This window comes from Poecile atricapillus, chromosome 1 (assembly GCF_030490865.1).
Source record: "Poecile atricapillus isolate bPoeAtr1 chromosome 1, bPoeAtr1.hap1, whole genome shotgun sequence".
NCBI lineage: Eukaryota > Metazoa > Chordata > Aves > Passeriformes > Paridae > Poecile > Poecile atricapillus.
In genome coordinates, this window is record NC_081249.1 from 150,408,847 (window position 1) to 150,435,475 (window position 26,629).

The window sequence follows — 26,629 nt, forward strand, 5'->3', positions numbered from 1 at the left end:
AGAATTGGCAAATGCGTATTTTGATAAAATCAGGGACATTTTTCTTAACATATTAGAGCATGGAAAAATACAGTAGCGATTATTCAGAGGTTTACTAGGAAGTAGTTTTGAGGTTGCATCACATACACAGATATTCCATTTATCCTGTTAGTCTGCAGTTTAAATGTGTAGATAAGCTTCTGTATATTTTGGAAGCAATTGGCAAGATTATTGAGATTGCTTTAGTTTTTTGCACATTAAACTCTTGCTATTTTAAAATGTGAAGAAAAAGATGTTTAACTCTCCCTATGCATTGAACAAAATGTATGTCTCACAAATAACTTTCCTTATTTATTTCCAGGGAAGGTCTGATTAGCAGGGATGAAATAACTGCTTACTTTATGAGGGCTAGCTCAATCTATTCCAAATTAGGACTTGGCTTTGCTCACAACTTCCAAGAGACCACTTACTTAAGGCCCACTTTCTGTGACAACTGCGCTGGATTTGTAAGCTTACTTTTTAATGTATTATGTTTACATTCTTTGGAATTATGCCTTTTTTATCTCATGATTACCTTGTGTCATATACAGAAATGGATCTATATAAAACATCAGTGAAGTTATATAGAACACCAGACTTCTGCCTCTGTAGATGTTCAAGGTACCCTTTACTCCCCTCTTGGCAGTGCCAGTATGTCTAAACATGGTTCATAACCTTGTGGGGTTTGGTTGTGTCGCCAAAAACACTCTCAGGCAAGATTTCCTAGAAGCAGAGGCTTCTACTCCACGGGGCTGCTAGAGCTCATGTCCTGATACAAACATGACATGTCCCTGCCTGTGGCACAGGAGGTTTAATAAAACTGACTGTCCTACCAATCTTCTGTTCAGCTGAGATCAGACAAGGGTGCTGAGACAGAAGAATTCTCCATGTACTCCAGCTCCACAGAGTCTTGAGGAACTGCCAGATCTCCTGATGTATTCAGTAGACTAGACTAACTCAAGATATTTTGTTTGTCATTGACACACATAAAATATTCTATTCACCTTATGCTAAAGGGGTAAATAGTTCTATTTTGACTTTATGATTATAGGTGTAGGAAAACAAGATATTCTGCAAGAGCTCAGATCTTAGAAAAGAGTGGAGCTTTTACTGTATTTTTCATCTGGATGTATCAAACATGCAGAGAAAGATATTAATATGTAGGCTTTCTGTTTGTTTGAATTTCAGCTATGGGGAGTCATTAAACAAGGATACAGATGCAAAGGTAAAGTACTTCATACTTTGTTAATTTTAATCCATAATCAATAGTGAATGACAAAAACTGATGATCATCCTGAGATCCATGGCTATATCTACGGACCCATTTAATCCTCCCAGGGAGGACAATACTGATTCAAGAGTAGTATAGCAGAGAAGAAATGCAGAGATGGAGAACTTGTAACTGACAGCTCTAATATTTTGCAAGACATGACTGAATTCAGAGGGTTTGGAAACAGACCCTGGGATGCAAACACCACCACTCTGTGAACATTGTGCAGCACATTGCCAAAGTCTGTTTTGCAGTTTTCCTCCTCATACAGGTATCAGCTTTCTCTGCAGCTCCTGCAGTCAGAGCACTGTTGTGACTGAATGGTGCAATTTTGTACTTCCATAACGAAAAGGAGTTTTAGACATATATAGCAAAGAGATGTCAATTTACAGATGTATGTTGTTGCAGGTAATGCACGTAGAGAACACCTAAGGTTTCTTGCTTCACAGGACAAGGCAGTAGTGTGAGAGCTACCTTAGATGCTACACCAGAGCCACTGAACCATGTAAATGTTGTTTTGTTTACAGACTGTGGAATGAACTGTCACAAGCAATGCAAAGACCTGGTTGTGATAGAGTGCAAGAGAAGACCCAAAACCTCAGTTGCAGACAGCAGCCCAACATCTGCTCTTGCTTCAAGCCTCTGCCCAGTAGGAGTCAAAGAACAATTCCACGGTGAGAAAAGATCACATTAAAAAGATGAAAATATGTAGATAAAATTTCCTTTGCTCCCTTTTCTTTTAAATCTGAGTTATGCAGCATCCTTTTAGGTTTTGTTAGTTAACTGCACTGTTTTATCAACATAGAAACTAGAACCAGGTGTCAAGTAACACCATTTCTACTCTAGATTATACTTTTTGTGAGATTTCTTGTCACACTACACAATGTATGGTGCACAAATGCCAGCAAAAAATAAGTAAATCATCTTCCATAATCTCATGAGGACTAGATGCCATGACATGAAGACCTGACAGGTTTCATTAACTCTCTCACCTTGACAAGCAAGTCTTGTTTTTTAGCAAGTTGTAACATTAACTACTGCACTGTTACAATTCTGACTCAAATTTTAGTGTGGAGTTTAAAAAGTCAGTTTTCCTACATATCTTTGTGCTAGGAAAACCAACAGCTACTTGTCTATTTTTTCCACTTCAGTAGCTGAATTTATAGGAATATAGATTTGTCTTTTACAGAATTGGAAATGAAAAATCTACACCTCTCTATTCTTTTCTCCTTATATCAAACAAGCTGTATAAAATTTTCTTCCTGTGTATTACTGTGTAGGCTTCCAAAAAAGAATGTTGTCCTTGAAAAACACTGGGATACTTATGTTTTTTTTTTTTAATTTTGATGTTCCAACTCTCAGCACATTCTCTTTCTTTGAATTTCTTTCCTGCTCTTTGCCTGCATTTAATGTTTTTCAAATCTGCTTCCTGCCACTTTGTCAATCTTTTGTGCTGTATTTAAGACTCATACTGCTGGATTCCATCTTAGGCTTCCTACTAGCACATATGTAGAGCTCAGTGCAGCCCGTTTCTCCTGATGTGCATCTCTGTGATTGTGTTTGAAATGGCTGCAGCACTACATAATAACTACCTCTTACCCGTATCAGTTTTCTTAAGCTGACCTTGATGCCACACCTGTTTTCTTCTTACTGATCCATGTTTGTGTTACTGAGTCAGGGCTAAGAGTTGTTTCAAGAGACACAACATTGAGAAACTTCTAATGACACCTGTTTTGGAGAGCAATGAATGTAAAAGTCAGTAAGGAACTAATGTTTTATTTATTAAAACCATGTTTAATTACCATGCTTCCTGTTTCTCCTTTTCTGGGAGAAGATCTTGCCTTAATTTACCATATGTATTTTAAAGGACAAGAAGAAGCGTCGTTCACCTTTCCTAATGGTGAAGTAGTAGAGCACTGTGAAGACAGCAAGGATCGAACCATTATGCTCATGGGTTCCTCAGCTCAGAAAATCTCAGTGAGACTGAAACCAGCTGTGATTCATAAAAGTACACAGACTGATCCTGTACTGCTGGCTGGTGATGTATCTCGTAAGCGGAGAGAGAAGAAAGAACACAGGATGCCAGAAAATCCTTATCTCCAGGCAGCTCCAGCACCCACATTTCCAAGCCCAATTCTAGGCCGCAGAAAGGCATTTGTTAAATGGGAAAACAAGGACTCCAGCCAGAAAATGAAGGAGGAGCATCACAGCTGTAAACCCTCGTACCAGGAACTTGAGCAGGTACATATGTGATGGAACAAGTTCTGTTTTACAAAACAGTAGGGTCAAGTGGTTGATGTGTGGGGCAGTGGCTGGGTGGGAAGGTGTCACTTTACTCCAGGGTAATTAACTACCAATTTAATTGCAATTAAACAATCCATGAATGGTATCATAAAGTCTTAGCCACTTTAACTTCCAGCAATGCTTCACTTAAATGATCAATTTTAGTGCTAGTATAGGGCTTTTAAGCTGTTGTTATGATCACACTGATCCCTGCCAGTTCTAGAATGTGAACATAATCCAATCAGTCAGGACAGAAAATGAGTCCATAAAATGAGTTCTGAATCTTCTCCTGATATTGGTGGCCTCTGCTCCCCTAAGTGACAGAATATATGGGGCTGAGAGGGTAGGGAGCTCTGCTTTTATTCAACTGACCAAGAAGTAAGAACCACCAAGAAATTTTGATTTCAAAACATGATGCTTCACATCAGAACAGATGTTTCTTGGTAGATTTCACCTGCATCAGCCTAGTTGTCTCAGCTTACTCTGAAGTGTTCTTACAAAACAGCTACTCATAAGACTGTCACCTCAAACATGGCCCAAATTCAGGTTTGCAGAAACACCTTTCCAGACAGATTAAAGAGACTACCACAATTCCAATAGTGCAACTAATGGATGGATCCAGCTATAACTGAGGAACAAAGACTTATTTTCATACTTTTTACTCAGTATTTATCACTGTTCTGTGATGAAGCAACATGGAAACACTCCAACAGGACCACAATCTAATCTTTGAATGATGACTATAACATTCAAAATATCCCTTGCTGCTGATAAAGTGAACTCATGTTTTATGAAAGATGAACAGTTTATTAAGAAAATCTTCCAGTACAAACCACCTCCCTTTCAGTCTGCAGTATATTCAATACAGTAAGGATGTGAAGCATGGATGTAACTTGTAAAAATGCATTCTTTAAAATGTCCTATTCACGTGGGTGCCGTAATTTACACTTGCCCTTGCTCCCTCATCAGATTCTGACCTCAATTACTAAACAGCAGATGATGTTATAAATTAATGGCTTCACTTCTGGTGCATCAATTTCTGCAGCAGTAGAGTGGTAAAGTGTGACCTGTATTGTTGTTTCCCCAGACTACTGTTGTTATGAGAGGTACAGTGGAGGGTAGATAAGTGCAGGTTGTGGACATGACTCAGATACCAGCTGCTGGAAAGTTTTGAGAGTATACACAAAGCATAGAGCAGGGACTGTGGAAATATACAGATAAGTTACTGGTTCTGATGAGAAACATAAACATAAACACCAGTTTATGTTTATAGCAGTCAACCTAAATATGCGACCAGACAGTCCTCAAATAGTTGCACTATAATATACAATTCTCTATTTCTTTTGTTTGTTTGTTTAGGAAAGAAATATTCTAAAGGCAGACAATGAAGGTTTAAAGATCCAGCTGGAACAGGCACATAAAACAATTGAATCTCTCACAATCCAGAAAAGAAACCATGTAGTTGACAGTCTGCAACACAGAGACTGCTCCTAGCAGATGAGAGGAAAATCTCCTATGGAATGGAAGAATATAAGACTGAAAGAGGGGCTGTGTTAAAGCTGCTTACCAAGTGAACTGGAGAGAGAATCTGAAGGATGTTAAGCAGGCATGCTCTCTTTACTCAACACATTTCCCTTTTAAACATGCATTCCCAAACGTATAAAATCATGCCTTTGACCTTGTACAGTAATTTAGTATTATCTGTGCAATGAAAGTAGTATCTTCTGGGTTTGCTTTTAAAAGGAGTGAGAGCGTGGCTGAAGTCTCTGTTCATGTTGAAGACCATATTGATTTCCCTGTGACTTACTTGGCTGCCAGCAGCACACCTTACTGTACAAATGTTCTGACAAAGTAGCTATTCGTAAGACTGTGTCACCTCACATTTGGCCCAAACTCAGTTTTGTAGAAACAGATGTTTGATAAAGCTGAGTAAGTAAAACTGTAGAAGTACTATATTGAGAAAAAAAAAATTCCTTCTTGGAGCTGAAACCAATTAAAAATATGAAGTGAATGGTCACATTTAATTAAAAAAATTAACAAGAACGTTAAAATAAGTAGCTAAGCTAATGATATTTGATTGATCCTTACACTTTAAGATAAACTGACAATTTTTTTAAACATCTTTCGGAGCTTTAGAAGTTCTGCTGCTCAAACACCTTTAACAAGGTAACAGAGGTAACATAGACTTGACATTGAATACTGCTTCCATTTTTGTGTTCTTGCCATGAATTTGGAACATTTAATTCCACTTATTTGGCTTAAAGGGTAACTTTTTGTCCCCATACAGTAGATATGGACAAGGTTGATTATATTTGTCCCACATCAAAGTAGATGCCATTGTTGAGCAGAGCCATGTTATGAGGGACACTCTACAGCAATCCCTGTGCAATAGCTACTGAATTTCAGAGCTCCTCACAAGATTTCTCCATTTTCTCTCTCCTAGATTTCACATGCACTTTACATAAAGAGTCAAGGAGAGTGTGCTTCTATGTCTGTAAATTTTGTACAGTAAAAGATGTGAGGGAAGTAACTTAAAGATACAAAGTGTACATATTGTTAAGAGAAAATAAAAGTCTTTCAAGTTACTGATAAATCTACTTGTCAAAATAGCCAATTTGAAAATTGCATTTGCATTCCAAGAGAATCTGTATCCTTAGATTTGTATAAAACTTCCTTGTATTTATCAGGTATTTCTCATCACACATACAAACATCAGAAACAAAGTCCACTTAATGCTCAACATTTCTAAGTTACTAGGTCCATTATAGACTGAAATTTAGTCAATGACAATAGCATTTGTGCTTCGTGTTCAAAGTGTATATAAATATACATTCCATCCACAATTTACAGTCATTATCAAATATATGAATGCTTTATAAATAAAGTTAATTTAAAACTAATTGCCAGTTTAGTGAGTCAAAATTTTTTTTTGAAATTGGATTGTGCTTGCAACTCCAAGTATAAGTAAAAATAAATGGAGGGAAACAGTAGAAGTAGTAGTAGATTTTCTGTAACATTACTGTAAATAACTGAAATGTGTAGGAAAACAGCTCTGAAGACTGTGCAGCTTTTTTAATTCATACACTAAACCTGAATTATTAACAAGTAACATGGAATTGCACTTTGATCAGTGAAGCAATCAGAATGGCTGTCATGTCATAACTGCAAACTTGGTTCACCCATTTTCTGTGAGCTTCTTGATTCTGTCCTCTATTCAGGGAACTACAGCAAGGTGTATCTCTAATAGGCATTTAGCAAATAAAAGTCTGTTTCTACAACTATTAAACAAGATAAAAGTTGAATATATTTTCACTTATTTAAAAAATACCCCAGAGGAGCAGCTAAGACTCATAAATCTTGTACAGCCAAGGTAACCGCTCACTGGTGGTCTAAACTCTGGAATTGAATAGAATTTGTGTGTATACATATACCATGATGGAGTGTGATCATGAACAAAACCTCTTAGTTAAAAGGAAAATTCCCTAACATCAGCAGCTGGCCCAAAGGCTACTGTATAAATAGGTAACTAATACTCCAAAGGGAGTTATGACCCCAGAATTGTACAGTCCTAAGTGCTAACTTAATGTTTTTCTGTGAAGTTTGGTCGTTCAGTCTGAAAGATTTAGAAGGGCTCTGTGTCTTACAGCACAAGTGTGCAGTGCTTCAAGTGTGCTGAAAACTTCCTGCTTCAAAGAAGTCAGTTGATACATGGATAACTTCAGAGCTCTCTAAGTACTTTCAGGTTCTCTGTTTGCCCAAAGCCCCAAACAGTTATTTCCTCTCCACCCTCCATTTTTTTTTTCTTTTCTTCCCTAAAGTGCTGTTAGTCCATTATTTTATTTTGGGACTTTCTTTTTCCTGCATGAAAGACTCAACAGCGTAACCTTAACAAGGAAACTGTTAAAACTGACAATGCTACCCAGAATCACTTGCCTCTGTGTTAATCTTCAAGCTGCCTTATGTTAGGAAAAAAAGACACAATTAAAAGTGCTGTTTAGAAGTCATGTTATCAAACAGTGATACTGGAATTTATCTTGTCATGGCTAAGTTAAATGGAAATACCTCTTCCTTCTCTAGATCTAGCTGTACTTACAAGAAGGCAGAATGAACAAGCACCATTCCCTGTTTATTTTTTAAGCGTGAATTCTGATTGTTTAAAGATAAAAGTTAATAGATGGAATAATATAATTAACAAGGCAGGGCTAGTCTTCAGGTTAAATACAATTGCTTTAATGTTACTTTGTGTATGTTTTGGATGTTTTTGTTCTAGCAGCATCTGTTATTTTGTTGTGACGGATCTCTATGGCAATTTGAAAAAGCTTAATGCTGTCTGAGAAGATGGAAAAAGTGTACAGATTGTAAAGATTTTATATAAATTGTAAGATTTTGGTTTAATATTTATAATAGAAAAAAATATTAAAATTGCATTTCATGCGTCTGATTCTGTATCTCAGAGAAATCTATACAACCTATATTCATCTTCCTTGACAGTCATCTGAGACCCTTCTGCAGCCTTAACCTAGTACCAAGTCTCTAGACCAGCTTCACCTTCTCTGAGCCTTGGAATGGTGCCTGGGGAAAGTCAGGAAGCTAGGTATTTGCAGATTATTTGTTTGGTATTTTAGTAGCACTGTGTTGCTACTCACTATTTCAAGTATTACAAAGCACCAGTCTTTATTATCGTAGTCTCTCACTTTTGTTAGGAATGCTAATTTTGAAACGATTTCACAGCACAGTAGCCAAGTTTAAGCAAGGCTTCTGTTGTGCCTGCTAATGCTGCCTATTGCACAGGCAGAACTGTAGCACCCTAAAGACTTGCTATTTACCTTGGAATAAATCTCCAAATACCATATCCTACATTGATTTTTATATGGGGAAATGGACATCACATTCTTCAATCATGTTAGGGAAGATAACAAGAGGTGAAACTCCTATTTATATGGCAAATCTGCTCTACAGTCTCACCCAAAACAAGTTGTGGTTTTATTCATGATTATAGAAAGTAGTAAAATAAAACTTGAGAAGTAATTGGAGGGTATTTCCTTAGTTTACATAAAGACAAAAGCAGTGATCATACAGATCACTACACTTTTAAATTTCTTTCAGTAAGATAAAATGTAACTGAGATTCCTTAGTAATCCCGGACAAAATCCCAGACTTGTGACACATCTTGCCTGTTGAAATTTTTCTATAAAGTTATCTAATGCCTTCTTTTGGTCAAAATACATGTTATTTTCATTACCATAAAAAAGTAAGTTTCATCACTATTGTAAATCACCAGCAGGAATTCTTTCTTACAAACAAAGGAGGAACATATGATAGTGGATCCAAATCACAATACACACAGATGATGCAAATAATTTCAAATACAGTACTTTATTCCTCAGTGTTTACAGCTGTTGACAAAAGTGTCTCCCTCAATTCCTGAAAAAAATCCCCAACCTTTTTTTTCAGTTCTTCAACAAACAAAACAATATTAATTTAGATATTCATTAAGTGCGAATAAACACAAAAATGTTCACAAACATATAGATGAAAATCTTTTGCTTACAACAGAATTTTTGAAAATACTTTTTTCAAGACAAAACTTGAGGTTTAAATCAATTACTTCCATGGTGTTATTGCATTGTTTGAGAAATTAAAAGCATACATTCTGACAAGAGGACAGCAAAGGATAACTCCATGAAATATGGTGGTGCTTACTTTAACTATTCACTAAAAACTATTTACTTTAGTTTTCAACTACTGGGTTCACATTTTGAAGTTACTTAAGAAAAACAGAAATGGCCAGATTAAAAAATTTCCAGCCTATTTGTATTTTCATATTTTACATGGTCTACATACATATAACTGAAATATGATACTGAAATAATTTAACTGTTAGAATTGAAGTGGGCATGTACCTGCTTCACTTGATGACTGACTTCATTCAAAACTGTCCTGCCTACTACAAACAGGATGGACTGATGAGTGTAAAAACACCAAGGCGTATCCACATCTGCAGTTAGAACAATCCAAACTGTTGCAAGCTTGCATCTTAAGACTAATGAAACCCCTAAGCATAGGTAAGTTGTTTGTTTTTCTGAGTGTATTTCCTTGATGAAGCCACATGATAACTGCTGATTACTTGTAGCAAAAAGTAACACTGGGATGAGCAAAGAGAATTTAATCTTAAATCTTGGGTTGTTAAAAAACTGCTCTCTATTCCTTTGCTGACCAACACTTCACTCCAAGGCCAGCCGTCTCATTTGGTGTGCCATCAGTTTGGGAGCTATTCCAGAACATTAGGCAAAAACCAAGCTCAGAATCGAGAGACCCAGTACTGTGCTCCCATGTGACCCATCAGAGGTCTCTCCATAAAGACTGCAGAGGCTGCCAAGGCTTAGGTCAGTAAGAAGCATAGAAAAAATCTGGCAAAGGAACTACAGTGCTAGCAGTTGGGTGACATGATGCCATTATTGCAAATTTCACATCCCAGCTAACATGCTCTAGCAAGCAAAACTTCTGCTTCTTTTTGTCAGGCACCTGCTGTGACCCTAAAGCCTGGCTAAAGCCATATTTATCACATTAGAAGCAGCATTCTCAAGCAAACTGATGAGAGAAGAAATAACAGGAGAAAAACTTTTGAAAGATAATTTGATTTGGAACAGAACTTTAAATTAATGCATGAAGTTGCCAATCAAACAGGACATGATACATATGTTTATGAAGATAAAAAACATCTTTAAAGCATACCAATGGACACCAATAGGACATTTGTGCAGAAAGAACTTGTAACTAAGGAACATAAATCCAGAATCAAATCCTGAAGTTCAACCTGCAGTTACACCTACAATTACAAGGGCTCAAATTTACTGTGCTATTTAATCATTGGACACACCAGGTTAATCAGATGCCTTCCTGAATTCTCTGTGGTGACCTGACCCTGATAAATGCTGTCATGAGAACATACTTGGGCATCATCCCCTTTCCACCTCTGTTCTCAGGAGCAGCCTCACAACATGGGAGATCTAAAAACTGAAACTGACTTCTTTAAGTGACAGCTCTAAATTTAATTCCATCTACATATATTTACAGCCATGATGGGATGACAGCTAACTCCTTCTAGACTAACAGTGTATGTGAGGGAGAAGGCACCCATACCATGTCAAGACAGGCCTTCTTGTAGGTTGGCAGAGTAAGAAATCACTGAGAAAAGGCAACTTCTGCATGAGGTGTCTTGTTAACTTATTAGCCAGGCAGTTGGTGACTTGCAAACAGAGAGCAGGCAGGGGAGAAGAGGATAACTTAAACAAGGGTAAAGAAAGAAAGGTGAGAAGAAATGTCACATTCTTACGAAGCTCAGCTTATTCAAACTTTGTGTCTCAAAGCTGATCCACAAGGATATACACATGAATTCATACCAGACGTGATGGCTGCCGGTTTTCTGCCCTATCTGATTTATATATTTTTTTTTTATGAAACACCAACAATGAACAAGTAAAATGAAAATAAGACATTATCAAAACTATGAGTTTACAGTACATGCTCTGACCATTAAAGAGTGTCTGATACATTACGAACACAAAAACCCCCTGATTCAATTAATTAGTGTAGAGTATTAATTCACAATTTTACTATAATGTGAAGTTCTGCAAGAACAATCAAATCTAATTGAATAACTGACCAAAGCATTAAGGATTTTAACATTTGAAATTAAAATTTGTTTACATGTCCCACATGAAAACTGTGAATGAAGAACAATGAGATGAAGAGAACAAGCCTGAAAGCAGCATTCTTGAGTCTTTTAAAAGTGGTTTCATCCAGTTCTTAGGCCTACTTTGTTTTTTCTAGACAACATTTTGAAGCAGGAGAGTAGACATGCAACATGCAATAATTAGGGAGGTCTGACCATTAATATATTTTTGTTTGTTTAGAAAGGGTTTTATTCAGTTTTCTGAGACTTATTTTAAATAAAATAACATAATAAAAAACACAATATAAGCAGTACGAAAAACAAGGACTTTAGTAATCAGATTTTGGTATAAAACTTCTGTTAACTAAAAGAATTCAGTGAAAACATCAGTTGGACTAATGAAATTACTCATATGGTCATACTTAATGCTAACCTAACCCAAGTCAACATACCTAAATTCCTAGTACCAGTAAACACCACCACTATATTCTGCCAGTTACTCTGTTAAGATTAACAGTACTTTAGTATCTTCGGTATCCTCCCCCTCCTCTCCCACCATATGGATCACCATAGCCTCCCCTGCCACCATAACCTCCCCTGCCGCCTTGGAAGCCACCTCCACCTTGGAAGCCACCTCCACCTTGGAAGCCACCCCCACCCTGGAAGCCACCCCCACCCTGGAAGCCACCCCCACCTCTTCCACCACCTCTGAAACCTCCACCTCCTCCTCCTCTACCCCCTCCACCCCCCCAGTTACCCCTTCCACCACCACCACCACCCCCCCAGCCACCTCTTCCTCCACCTTCTTGTCTTTTCTGCCATGGAGGCATTTCAGGAGGAGGTGGCTCAATCTCTGTTGGTCTGCCTCCACGGTCAGGGACTCTCCCCATCAGAACCTGTATGGAAAAACAGGTCATTTTCAGAGTTGAAAAATAGCAGTAATAACTTGAAGAGACACAGGATTTTCTCCTGTGGACACAGAAATGCTGCCTGCTGTTTTCAGGAAATTTGGCTCCTCAGTGCAGTGCTTGACAGCAGAATCACTACCTCCTGTCCTTGTAACACCACAGCAGAACTCTTACAGTGTTTTCATTTTTCACCTCTGAAACAGAAATAACTGCAGCTAGCTGGCTCATATCACTTTTGTGAAATTTTTATGAAGAATGCTGCACACCTGAAGTATTAGTATTGCAATAAGCAATATACATACTTCATATATAATACATATAAATACACATATATATTCATATAGAAAAGACTCCTTATGATGTGGCTCTCCTACTTAAATTTCAAAGTTCAAGTTCAAACCTAATCAGCTGGCACAAAACAAATTCATGTGCAATTCTCAAAGGAACACCAGTTTGCCTAACATTAGAAACTACTGACACTCAGTAAAGACCCAGAACAAACAAAACCTGCAACAGGCTGCAGTAACACTTCCAAGAAAAGGCAAAAAAGGCATCTTGACTATGGCAGGTATCACTCAGCATACGAAAAGAGAAACTGCACTGGACAAAGTTAAACAAAACAAACATCTTTGAAGAACAAAGATGTATCCAAGTAGGTCTTTTTGCTGCTGCTTTCATATTTCCTAAACTCTGTGTGATCAATGTTAACATTTACTGATCAGTCCCAGGTACTCCAACTGAAGTCCTCTCAAGAAAAAAACCTCACCTTTCTCTGAGATCCTACAATAATTAAGAAATTTCAGTGTTAAGAATCAAAACATATTAAAGGGTATCTCAGTGAGGCAAAAAACATTAGAAAAATCTTTAAATCCAGGATTAATAAAAGTAGGTTTAGTCACCATTTGAATGGTGAAACTCATGTCACTACTTGCAAGCTTCAGCTTTTATCACACACAAGAAAGCAGCACAATGTTGATTCATTACTGCAGCCAAAATTTTACTTTGCAGCAAAATGACATTTCTACAGAAACTTTTATGATTTATAACACAGTGATGAGCCAGAGATGTGGGTTTACAAACCAAACAATAATATCCTAGCAATGAGGTACGCAGTTCCACTGAACTCAAGAGGTCAGTTACACACAGACACACCTATCACCCTCATCTACATCACTCTGTTTCATCCTGTTGCATGACTGACTGTCTAGGAAGATTAAAAAAGGACTTTCTGCAATGTTTACTGGAATACTGCAAGCCTTCCTTTCTTAAATAGAAAAAATTAAATTACCAAGCAAAACCAGTGTAATTCTAGAATTCCTTCTGACAGGTCTGTAAACCCCCATGTCCATTTATCACATGCCAGAAAAGCATACCTTGTTGATAGCACAGGCGGTCTTCTCCCGTGTTGATCCACTACTTGTTCTTATGATCTTGGACAAATCCTCACGAGCAGCAAGAAGGTGAGCTAATGAAATGGTTGACTTTGGAGACAACGCGTAGCGCTTGGGCTGATAGATCCGTGCTATTTCATCTGTTTTTACCTAAAGGATAACATCAAACACAACTTACTTGCCAGGTATCAAACACGCTAACAGACTTACTATAAACCACCTGCTGGTCTCAGTCAGTTTCACTTTGAACACAAGGTGTAGCTTCTGAAAATACAAACTATATTGCAAAACAGTGCCAGTTATCACCAGTTCTCTTCCCGTTGGTCGAGCTATTTCACAGAAAGTGCTGTTGATTATGTTTAATTGATGCTGAAGCTTAGCACCAGTACAAAAGAAACTCCTCTATCCACTGGCATCAAACAGATTCTTTAATGCCTTCCAACATGTCTACAGAGTAAAACTTAAGGAGTCCATACGGCTGTCTCAAGAGCTTTACATAATCATATTCAACAGATCACTTCTAAATGTGATAAAAACAGAGCAGCTTCAAAGTAAGATAAATTTGTGGAAAAAACCTGAAAATCTATCAATGCAGCAAAACACTTATGCAAGCCATGAAAAAGTGAGAAGGGGACAACATTAGATTTTTTCCAAGCATGCTTTGATGTTTCATTTATTTTGCAGAAAAGAAAAATAAATACACTTTCTGGGAAAATCTAGAATGACTTTCAGAGTGAAATAAAACATTTGATATTGGCTAGACCAGACAATACATGCTGAACCTTTACAAGACTGTTTTGCTAGGTAATTACTCTATCATTTGTGAACCCATTTCAGTCTACAAACTTACCCCTCTTGGAGACTGAACAAGTTACAAAAAAACAAAAAAAAATCCCCAAAATGACAAACCATCAAAAGTAAAGAAATGTACCAATATCTATTTAATGGTGGGGAAAAAATGCAAGCAAACAATTTAAATTTTAAAAAGACAACAGTTTGTCTCTTTGTTTAAAAAAAACCCCAAAACTCTAAATTACATCAATGCTAGAACATTTTCAATCCAGAAAACCTTCTCAAAGAAGTTATGAACATCCTTCAAGAGAAATAGGGGAGAAAAAAATAAGATTGAAAACAGTATGTGATTTTGAAATAGTATGTAACCTGGTTATTTCTGTAACTGCATATATTTCACATCAACAGTCTTTGTAAGACAGGAAAATGAATCATCTGACTACTTTATCATCAAAAATCTTTTTAAACTATTGTTCTATTTCAAAAGGGCATTCATTGTTTTTCACATTGTTTGAATGGAACAATAGCAAGTGACAAAGTTTTAGTCTGCTTAAGTTAGTCATCAGTCACATCAAGTGCAAGTATACCTTAAATCTGAAGATACATAATTGTATTGGTACAGCTGTAAGGAAGTTATACAAGTAGGGACATCTCCTGGCTTCTCTGAGCTAAATGCCCCCCATTTCCGTTCTTGAGGCATAAAAACATTCACAACCCCTTGAGAAATTAAACAGTGAGCTATTCCAGTGCAGAACAGCAAGCACCTAGACTCATGTCTTCCAGTGAGACTTAGTGAACTTAATGAAGCTGACTCTGCATGTGTCAATGACAAATCGTGATGTCACAAAGACTTGTAACAATCCATACCTTTGGTAAGCTTTCCAAGTTTTAAGATTTATCCATCTTAAGCTTTCTACAGAAACCTTTGGAAGGAAAGCTGATCTTGCCACTCATGAACAAAAACATCTGCCTCCAGCTTCTCACATGTGTCTTCATCAAATTACAAACTTTATGTATCCCAACGCTTTTAGTTTGCATCTTTTAGATACAAACAAGATATATTTGCAGCTCGGAAATATAATGAGTATTTTTTAATATACAGAGTTCTAGGAAATAATACAAATGAAATTATCACAGTTAAAGCAATACCAGCAGAACAAATACAGAGGATTGCTTTGGAATTTTTAGTGACCTGAAGGATTACAAGCAATTGTGTGATTTTTTTCACACAAGCTACTATTGAAACAACCTGTTCAACTGAAAAGCTGTTCATCTAGGAGCACAGTATCCAAGATAGGGGGCAGTCACTGTAACCTCTCAGACTTTATGAACAGTCATTTTTTACACCCAACCTATATTAAGGCACAGTGTTTGTCTTACTTTTCCATCTGCATGAGAAGTCCTGAGGTTCCCTCCTAGTTTACTTCATTGGAGGGTGTTAGATATAAAAAAGAAAACAGGGATATGAGAACTTTAATTAAAGTGAGAAACCCCAACAAAGGATGCTATAATTTCTAATTGTGAAGCTATAAACAGTCACAAAGGATGGACTGTGCCACCTGGTTAATTCCATCCCCTTCCTCAATGCCTAGGATTTGGATATTCAAACCTGACATGAGAAATAGGCTGGCAAAAAGATAACAGTGATGGAAGCATATTTGTGTATTTACATGGTGTGCATATTCTGTAGGAAGAATTGGGGAACAGTAGCAGACTCCCACCTACAGGAAGCAAAAAATACATCAGGTTTACCTTTGCTCTATCAGACCAGCCAAAAGACTGCACAGTCACATCAAGCCTCTTCATCAACATCCGCCGTCGACACTCGTACTCACTGCAAAGAGCATCATTGATTTTTTCCAATCTTTCCTGCAGTGTTACAATAAGAAATTCAAACAGTCAAATACATAAAGTTATAAAACTCAATTGAAAGTTAGCCCCATCCATCAACTAAGATGTCTATCCCAAGGAGATCACTATAAACCACATAGCATCTATGTAATGCTACAGTAGGATGTGTGTAAAAATGATTTGAAAGTGAACAATGGATGAATCAACACAAGGTCTGTTTTATAATGTCAATTCTGGAAGTATCTGATTATCACTGTTAGTATTTAGCAATTGAATTTTAGTATTAATATTCAGCAATAGAACAGTGACAGTAAAAAGGCAAAGTTAAATGAAGCCATATGCACTTATTTTGACCATCTTGTTAAATACTGAAGAGAAATGGAGAAACTTTTCTTTACCACTTGGTCAGAGTTCAGAGGTTTTGTTAGCAGTGATTTCCCCACATGGTTATTTTTAACTTTTGAGAGAATGTCCTTTATCTGAAAAAAAACCACATACATCTCAGAATACAAATGATATTTAGATTTATTTCAGCAAAATTTGTTACAATCTCATTTTGCTACTCAGAGGATCAAACACAGCACATTCAGTTTAGCAGACCCATGAAAACACATACACATCTTCTTAAGATCCACTATAAAAAGATTTCCTGAATCCTTTTATAAGATGACCAGCCTCTACAAAAAGGTATTTTATGGCACATCACTTCTGCTCCCATTAACAGAACAACAGTTATATAGCAAATTTATCAAGTGCATACAGAAAGTAGGGCTAGCTAAATTACTCATTTCAGAAACTACTAAGTGTTGTAACTACAACAATTGGAAGTTTGGAGTTCTGTTGCCAAATGTTACACTGGGCTACAAAAAAATCTGGTGATGGGTGCTGTTAAGAAAGGTAGGAGATATGATAGTTATGCAGTCATTCACTCTCATTAATTTTATTCTAATCCTGTAATTGGTTCCAGCTAACATTATGTTTAAAACTTTTGCATTCACTCCAAATCAAATCTGCTTATCCTTCTTCCACTAGTTCTAAGTAATTAGAAAAGAAATATGCTCTACCTTCCAAACCACTGTGTTCTCCCTTCTCATTACAAGAAACCTCTACCTCCTCTTCTTGAGTGAACTTCCTTTAGCAAAGCTCATCTAAAATCACTACCATGAATGCCCACAACTCTTGTACATAACTTGAACACAATCCAACTGATTTTTCAGCTGGAGTTGACAGCATGCATATTAATGTTCCTCCAAGTTTTGTACAGTCTGATGGAGAGAACTACATCTTCATTTGGTTTAGTAAATAACCATGGGGAACCAATCAAAATGAGTAAAACTAGAGATACTTTTCTTTTATATATCAAAGGAAGGATTAAATTAGTCCATGATCTACAGTAAAACCTGTAACTGGAGACAGCCATCAGATCAATTTGCAAGTATTGTAAGACTTCAGGTGGGCAACAGGCGTTTACATTACGCTTGTCATAAAGGCTCAGTTTTGAGCTTCACATGTTACAGAAATATCATCTCTACTGATTGCTATGAAAAAAATCCCAGAAGTCAAAAATAAAATTCTAGAGAACCTAGTTAACTGTTAAAAGAAATACTTAGAAAATGAACCCTCATATGTCAGGATTTTTAAAATTATCTCAATTTTATTTGGCATATACGAAGAAAAATTCTGATCTCAAATTCTGTGTGAAAACCGAGGTGCATGGATCTTGTTCTTTTTACATCACTGCTGGACAGCATTCTGGCAGGTTAATAATGTATTATCCCAGAAAAAATATGAGGTAAATATATTGTGCAGTAAACAAATTAAGGAAAAACACTGTTTTGACTCTATCAGAAAAGACAGCCCAGTAGTACCTGAAAAGTGGCAATCTAATTATTGTAATTCTCCTTGTATTCCATTCGTATCAAAAGAGGTTACAGCAAAGGGTAAAGTTCAGTTCCATGTACCACATTGATCCCAACACTCCTCTTTCTCTGATAATTCTTCCTTCTCTATAATATTTTTCTTTACAAAAAGCACTCCAAGGCTGTCTGTCTTCTGAATGTAGCCAGTTTTTTTACTGAAGCATGTACACAGTGCCATATTCCACTCCAAAATGCAAACGTACCTAAGCACAAACTATGTTTAAATTTAAATAAATGTTTGAAGAATCAAAATATAAAGTTTATAATCAGCAATAGAATAAGATCAGTATAATAGCAAGAGATGAATAGATCAGTAATTAGTATAGAAGAAGGAATGAACAGCAGAAGAATTAAAATGCCATTGGGCAAGAGGTGTCTACTCCTGAGGTCAGAACTAGTACCTCAAAGGTTGAAAGGAAGAGTCTATCAAAATGAGACCAGATGCTGAAACAAAATCCAATACAACAAATTGAAAAATCCTCAATGTAATTTACAGTTAGAGTGTGAAAGAAGATCTGAAAACCAGTGATGCTGGATACTACCTAGAGATTAGAATTATTTTAAGTTTGCAGCTGCAAGGACAACTAAGAGGTAAACACAACACTGGGCTCCACATACAACCCACACATTCTGCCATCACAAGTCAATCACTGCTGCATACTCCTGATTTCCATGAACTGAAAAGTGAAAGGAAGTTTAGAGAGAACAATTAAGGAAGACAATCAATGCAAATCAGAACTAGAAAAAACATAAACAGCTAAATGAAACAATCCTTTACTGACTTAGAAACTGCCCCCAAATTTCTGCAATGTCTTCATTCCAAGTTAAAGACAATACCTATGTAATTTTTATCCAGCACAGCTTTACTAATCAGTAACAGTTAAGGAGGAATCTCTTCACTGATGAACTGGTCTATGCTTTTGACACACTGTAAAGTCATATTCAGATTAGTGAATCTCCACTTACTGCTCACTCCCATCAGCAGGGCTCATGGGGAAATCCTACAGCTATAATGGTGGAATAAACCGAGCTGCCTTACAGCTGCAGAATGCATTGTCCAGCCATGACAGATGACAGAGGTATGGGCACAGGAGCTCTGACACACAATAGTCTGCCACAGGACAAGAACACAACTGAAGTGAGAATCTATGCTACAATCCATATTCCCACACATGATAGCTGCCCTGGATTGAGAAGGGTATGCAGGAGTTTAAAAACCCACCACAACCCAGAAAGAAGTCTGCACATGTAAGTGGGAACAAAATCAAATGCAGTGCCCAGATAAAAGAGCAGTGAAAAAATACTCAAAGAAACATAAACCAAATTGTAATAGCCAAATCATCCTAACATTTTTACACATTCAGGTGTAAAAAGCAAATCAAATAATTAAAACTAGATGTGGACAAATATATTTGACATACTGTGTAATCAATGACCTTGGTAACACTAAAAATTTATGGGATTGCTTTGGGAGCTCACATACTCTCTAAATAGAAAATAAAAAAAATAAGCTGTTGGATCTGCTTGAGACAGAAATACCAAATTCAAATATACTACATAAAAATAAATAGTTACTCTGTTACCAAATAAAGTGTATCTTTATTAACATGACATTTCTCATTTGTTTTGTTATTTTGTACTAATGAAAAAAAAATTAGCTCACATTTCATTATCATCTTCAATGTATTTATTAAATATCCTCATCTTCTGTCAAAATAGAGCAGTCATTTTTACATTTAACACCTTTTGCACAGAAAAACATCATATATATGTATGCACCTCCAGGGTTTTTCTGGATTTTGAAAAAACCTGACCTGCAGAAAGGTTATTAATTTAATTAATTAAAAATAGCAATTATTAATTGAAAATAGCAACACTGAGGAAAGAATGTTGCCTTAATTAGTCATAAGGTGTCCTGTACATTTGCAGAGAGATCACCTAAAATATTAAGCACAAAATATTTGTAAGCGTCTCTTTCATATACCTGAAGATAAATTCAGTGTTTATCTAACCTTAAATACATTTCTGTTTGGCCCTCATGTCTGGTGAAGAGGACAACTCTTCAGTCTTGTTCCCTGCAGTTACTTACTGTCCAGGCACCGTTACATCTGTAAAATTACTACAGATGAACAGTTAAATGAAACACACTAATTTAAATATTAATAAATTCTAGGATGCATACCCAAATAATTAAAAAAAAAAATTCTACTTATATTTAACTTAAGTGTTATGTTAGTTTAATTTTGACTTAGTTTGTTCAGAAGCCCTTTGTAGTTTCTATTCATTCAACTGATATGTGAAAAGTAGTGGAGAACTTTTAATAATGTGGGCAAAAAATGTTCAGAAGTCTACTGAATAATATCACATTAAAAGTTTTTTTCAAATAAACAGCATTAGAATGGCACTTTTTAATTAGGTGTGAAACTCACACTATCTTGATTGGAAAACAGCCAGATGTAAGCACTAGTTACAAAGCACAACACTGTGAACTGTGTGAACTTTGCTGAATCTCTCAGAATGTTCATTTAGAGTTTATGGAGGTCTTGGAACTAAATTTCAGATTGACTTATAGATTCCCCCTTTGTAAATATACAAGCGAACAGCATCTTGAACAACTGAAAAATTACTATTAGTTTTTCAGTAGTATATAATAAGATACACTTAGTGGTAGAAAGCTGTAATACTGTCTATTTTTCTCTCATTTTCTTAGGTATATTGATAACCACTACCCTAGGTAATTACAGGAGATACAAAAAATACTTGTTATGATTGTACATTCAAAGTTTGAGCTACTATAAAACTCATTTTGAATGAAGAAAGCAATCCTGATTTTATACTAGTCTTTTAAATAAATTGGAAAATCACTTGAAACAATATATGTTCTAATATTCCATACCAAAATACAGTGTGTGATCTGGCCTTTGGTAGGTTGCTGCTGCACAGCCAAACTATTCTCAGAACTACTCCCACAGCTACTGACAATGCTGAAGATGCTAGACAGAGACAAAGAGTAGACATGTTGAAATGGTGCAGATACATTCACAGATACACTAAGCAAAAATACTAGATCAGTATGTAGTCTGTATTATGAATGATATAATACTAAACATCAACAGTGCAATTTTATGCAGAATCTAATTAAATCAAAAGCAAAATAAATATTTGGAAAAGTAAATGGATCATTTCAAGTGCATTTCTGTGAGCATATAAAAAAAGGTAACAAAACGGTGCTGTTAAAAAAAAATGTTTACAAAGCCAATGAACTTTAATTGGTGGCACCACCTTTCTAAAGCAGCTATACCTACAAGTGTAAGTCTCTAACTTTGTCAACTACCAAAATAACTCCAAATTTGTCCTATATTAAAGTAATGGATGAAGGACAAGTAAACACATAGCAGACCTTCTACAAAATCTCCTGTGAGGTAAGAAAAAAATCCTTTGTTTATAAGGGATGAAACACACAGAGAATGAATTACACCATTAATCTGGAGTCACAGAAGATGAACAAACTAGATTTGCCACCTTTCTACACTCTGAAGTGAGTACAAGTAGTATAACCACCGTGGAACTGATAGACTTGAAAACTATTGGAAAATAGTCCAAGCAGCACTATTAAAAAAACCAAACCCTAACCAAAACCAAAGATAAAACACATTGAAGATCCTGCTCATTTTAGCATTTCTGAAAGTGTAACAGTTTATACAAACTGGGATGGCAACACTATGCACAATTCAAGCCTGTGATGCTGTGTGATAGGAAATGTTGGACTTTGCAGAAGGTATCTAACAATTCAGAGAAAATGTTCTAGTATCACTATGTGTGATATGTGCTCCAGGTCTGGTCTTGCTGTCCCACAACTGCAGAACCGGAGTCCTCTCCCTCTAATGGGATTAAATCTGTACCTGAGCAGTGAAGCAAGGAATTGAGCAGGGGAGGCCCCTGGCCATGGTGGCAGCCTATAAACACTCATGGATGTAAACACAGCTAACACTCACAGAGGGAGATCAGCAGAATAAGGCCATTAGTTATCAGCTCTGACATTTTCCTTCCCAGAACAGTGCTACAATTGTTTCTTCATGCCTTCAAAAACATTTCCTGAATGTAAAGATTTCCGTAGAACAAAATAGATCAAGCACAGCTATAGTGTAGGAACAGGCAGTTCCATTTGCACCTGGGTGATGTCTTTTATAAATTAATGTATTAAAGGTTTTGTTTTGTCACACTGAAGACAGATGTAAGAAAATCATGCAAGTAACAGGCCCTCTCCCCAAAATCTCTGAATGTTCAACTGCCCACTGGTTGATGAGGAAGAAAGAAAAAAACAAGCACAATCATGTAAAACTATTAAATTCAAAGCATCAGAAGGAGTTTTTATTCTACCCTTAAGGAGCGATCAAGTCACTCTCTCCCCTAACACTAGAGACAGATGAAGAGCAAAACTTTTAACTGTGTGACAGAGAAGATAAACTGCACCTCAAAAGCCTATTTACATTCTGCAGAAAGGAAACCAGATTAAGGATCACATCAGTGAAATGAGTCAGAACCTTGACGGACACAACAGAAAGAACTACCTTAAGTTGGCTTATTCACAGAATACTGGCAATTCAGGCATTTTCATCCTCTTCTGCAACTACGCAATACTACCAACAAATCCACACTTGCAATTAAGAAATTAACAAACTAAAAAGAACTAATTTAAGTTTTGGATATTAATTTTAAATACATCTCAGAAATGACTACAGGTATATAAATGCACAATCAGTTATTACCCAAAGTTTTCTGCTTGCTACAGTACATTTGAAATGGGCAAGAGGAAAACTTATACCTAAAATTGGCATGGCAAAGTATTTCTGATCAGGTACATTGCAACCTCAGGGAAATGCTGAAATACTTCACCTCATAAAACAGTTTAACTTAAAACATTAAGCTGGCTTTCAGAATTAAAATGCTTTTGCACTTGTCAGATAGGACTTTTGTGGGTGAGACTGCTGGGGCCTTAACTCTACAATGAATGCTTACAGAGATAGTGCTTACAGTTTAGCAATAGAGAGAAGATGCAAAAGGCCATACCTTTTGTTCCACACTGGTTAACAAGGGAGGAATTCCAGAAGATGAGGAGTTTGGCAGACCCAGTGCATCACAAATAGCTTGCACTTCCTGAATAACTTCACTGTGCTTTTCCAAATGAGAGCCTTTAATTTTCTTGCTCTGCAGTATCTTTAAAGCCTGAAGTTCTGTACTTAGAAATACTAAAGAGAAAAACATCTTAATGGCAGATTTAGATACACTTAAGTATTTATGCATCTACATTCTCAGTACAGCTACAATATATACATTATATAAGATAATCATGATAGAAGGGAGACTTTCTCAGTTCTCTCCTGAACAGGTAAGTATGTTTCCTTTTTTTTACTTCAATTTCCTCTCACTCCACTTCCTACCTCCAGTCTACACACTGCATTTAACTGTTCAACTCCCTTCTGTGACCAGACCTCAAGTTCTTTGGCTAGTTTCATACTACCACATATGGTGGTTCCTGCTGCCATTCCTTTGTCCAAGTCCAACCTAAACTTAGACCTTGTTTCTCTCTATTCTGCTTTCAGCACCCTCAAATTGTACAGCATTTCTGTTCAAGCTGCCCTGAAACCTCTCACAAAGACAAGAAGCAAGGTCTCAGTTCCAGTGAGCTGAAAGAACTGTGTCAAGAGAGAGATCAGGAGGCCTCAGTAGGTTGCACCATACTTACATAAAAATAAATTTTAGTTTCTGCTAAAACAGCTTTCTAATGTTACTCTTTTTTTCACTTTGCACAAGTGAGTTGGTGCATGCTGAGCTAGTATGTAATGACTGTAGACATCAACTTAGAAACACATAAAGAACTCTTCTGTGTAAATTGTACAGTTATGATAAAGCATGCACATAAAATACTGTATTATAAATGGGAAAATTATCATTACTCACGCAGGAGTTTAAGACAATCTTCTTTCTCTTTTAATCTGTCTTTGATGTCTCCAGACACCAGTGACGAATATGGACAAGACATTTCTCTCAGAAAGCCACTAATTTCAAGCTGGAAGCTCTCTATATCTTTCACACCTACGGAAATAAATTCACAATTAATGGGTTTTACAGAATCATCAAACTGCAATCTAATTTTTTTAACGTACACTTACATTGCAGCTTTCAACAGCCCAAAGATTAACCACCTACCCCCCAGCAACAATTTTCTTAGGAAAGTCCTACATACAAGCAGACATGCCTTCTAATAGTATCTTGTACTCATGCTTTTAATGAGGTAATTCTACAGCAGTCTATGAAGACACGAACACAAATGAACATCACAAGGAAGTGAACAGTTTATGTCACTAAACAGTGTGTCAGTGTAACTAATTTTCTGATGAAGTGACAGAAGTCATGAACCCATTATTTACAGTGACTGGTTTTAGTTCCTCTGCTTTTTTGGTGAACACGTAAGTAATATAAAATCTCATCCAAACTGCAGCACTTGACAGAAATAATCAGGCATCACTACTGAGCACTTTGCGTATCCACACACGGTGCTGACTGGAACACTGCATTGGACCAACAGCCAGAAATACCCACCACTGCAAATTTATGCCATCAAAACATCATCACATGTGTGAATGTACTTTTAACATTTATGTGTATCTAAAACCACCCCAAATCACCTTCTTTCTCCCTTTTGAAACAGTCTTCACAATACAAGGCCTTAATCTAAGAGCCACATAAACAGAAATATCAGCCTGAGTTTGGCTACCTTTCAGCTTTCTTGTAAACTTCAACACTGTAATTTCACTATTAGCTGAACAATATGGGTCTAAATCCACTGAGAAAATACTAAATTAATATTCATATACCATCTGTTGCAGTGATGCTTTCTTCCATATTACAAAGTGACTTTATCTGGGAACCTAACCAAATGCAAAGCTCAAAAAATTCTGGTGAAGACAACCCATTTTCTGCTGCTTTTTTCAAGGCCTCCTCCTCCAACAGGGCACCCGTGTACCTGCACAGACAGATGAACATTAGTAATAAAAAATATTATTAATGCATATTTTATTATTATTGAATTATTATTTATTGCATTTTTATTAACACACACATAATATACATGTTTTCAAATTATTTTACTCTAAGCTGCTTAGTAGCTACACTTAGAGGAATTAATCTTTCTACATCCCTTTCGTCAAGGAATAATTCAGAGGTTTTTTTTAAACACACCAAAAAATTATTGGTCATTTATAAACAAAACGGTTTGTCAGAAAATATCAGACTTGCATTTTCACATGTGTATGTGAAAACAGACTTTGATTTCTCAGAATACGCCTGGCAAACAACTCAAGTATTAACTCAAGCATTTAGTCAAATTTCCTCCTAACAGTAACAACTGACTGCCCTGGAGTAGTGGGAATAACATAACCGAAAACTGAATTCCGCACAGTTGTGGTCCCGTCCCACCCGAAGCACATCGCGGGAGGCGGGCAGGCACCACAGACCGAGGCGCTGCCCCGCCAGCCTCCAGCGGCCGCCCCACCGCCGACCACGGCTGCTGCACCCCACGGAGCGCCCCGCTCCTCTGCCCTCCCTCACTAAACCGGGGCGAGCCCCCCGGCCCCCGCTCCGGCCGAGGCCCGGCCCCGCCGAGCCCCCGGCGCCCGCCGCAACGCGGGGCCCGCTCCTCCACCGATCCCGCGCTCCCCCTTCGTTCCCGCCTCCGGCCCGGCCTCTCGCCCGCGGCTGAGGCTGCCCGCGGCCCCTCGCCCCTCGCAGGGAGAGCCGCCGCTGCTCCCCCGTTACCCCAAGGCCTCCAGCGCGTCCAAGATGTCGCTCTCCATCCCCGGGCCCGGCGGCAGCTCCCTCATGCCGGCGCCGCGCCGCGCGGTGCGCGCCTCAAAGCGGCCCTCGGCAACCCGCGCCCGCCGCCGCGTTCCGCTGCCGCCGCACGGCAGCCCCGGCCGGGAGGAGGCCCCGGGCTGCCCCCGCCCCTCCCTCGGCGGCCGGCCCCGATCCGAGGGGCCGCGGGGGGCCTGTGTCTGCGGATAACTCTTCCATATAGCCCGGCTCTGCCTTTCCACCGTGCTGGGGAGCGCCCGGGCACCCTCAGCCCTCCCCGGCGGGGCTCGGCGCCTGGCCCTGCGGCTGTGCTCCGGTTTGGCCCCAAAGCCCTTCCCGCTGCAGTCGCGTACCCCGCTCCACCTCGTACCCGCCGCCCGGAGAAATACAGGATCAGGAGCAACCACAGCCACCTTTCTGGGCTCCGGACGGGGCTCATGCCAGGGAAGCCGCCTCTGGGTTCAAAAAAGTGGTTCAAAAAAGCAGGCCTGTACTTCTGCGTTATTTCTGGGACCTCTCAGATTGAGAAATTCTGCCTGAGATGATGCAGGCCGTATCTCCGGGGCACCTGTAGTCCTGATTTTCCACTTCAGCCCTGCTGTGCTGATTTTGGCTGAGGTGAACTCTGTTCATTGTGAATAGTATGGGACTGTATTTTGGGGTAGTGC

General features: G+C 37.8%; 2 protein-coding genes across 4 annotated transcripts in view; one reads left to right on the top strand and one right to left on the bottom strand.

Moving 5' to 3' along the window:
- The window catches only part of RASGRP1 (RAS guanyl releasing protein 1), a 37,406-nt gene extending 29,546 nt beyond the window's left edge, over window positions 1-7,860 (top strand). For all 3 annotated transcript variants that reach the window (XM_058856172.1, XM_058856162.1, XM_058856177.1), the window contains exons 13-17: window positions 341-485; window positions 1,207-1,243; window positions 1,816-1,962; window positions 3,156-3,529; window positions 4,931-7,860. In XM_058856172.1, the coding sequence (XP_058712155.1) occupies window positions 341-485; window positions 1,207-1,243; window positions 1,816-1,962; window positions 3,156-3,529; window positions 4,931-5,065 (838 nt within the window). In that variant the 3' untranslated portion in view covers window positions 5,066-7,860. The remainder of the gene's footprint in view (window positions 1-340; window positions 486-1,206; window positions 1,244-1,815; window positions 1,963-3,155; window positions 3,530-4,930) is intronic.
- Window positions 7,861-8,934: 1,074 nt separating this feature from the next.
- FAM98B (family with sequence similarity 98 member B) lies at window positions 8,935-26,082 on the bottom strand. The gene is made up of 8 exons (XM_058861278.1): window positions 25,926-26,082; window positions 24,986-25,134; window positions 24,069-24,203; window positions 23,178-23,356; window positions 16,587-16,667; window positions 16,090-16,206; window positions 13,528-13,695; window positions 8,935-12,142 (listed from the first exon to the last, which is right to left on the bottom strand). The coding sequence occupies exons 1-8, from the start codon at window positions 25,988-25,990 to the stop codon at window positions 11,768-11,770; spliced, it is 1,269 nt and encodes a 422-aa protein (XP_058717261.1). The 5' UTR covers window positions 25,991-26,082; the 3' UTR covers window positions 8,935-11,767.
- Window positions 26,083-26,629: the final 547 nt, after the last annotated feature.

Excerpts from the sequence above, each read along its gene's own strand:
- FAM98B (XM_058861278.1), bottom strand. The coding sequence starts at position 25,990 with ATGAGGGAGCTGCCGCCGGGCCCGGGGATGGAGAGCGACATCTTGGAC. Across the intron at positions 24,204-24,985 it reads AAGCATCACTGCAACAGATG|GTGTGAAAGATATAGAGAGC; the intron begins GTATATGAATAT and ends TTATTTCCGTAG. Across the intron at positions 16,207-16,586 it reads CTCTGAACTCTGACCAAGTG|GAAAGATTGGAAAAAATCAA; the intron begins GTAAAGAAAAGT and ends GTAACACTGCAG.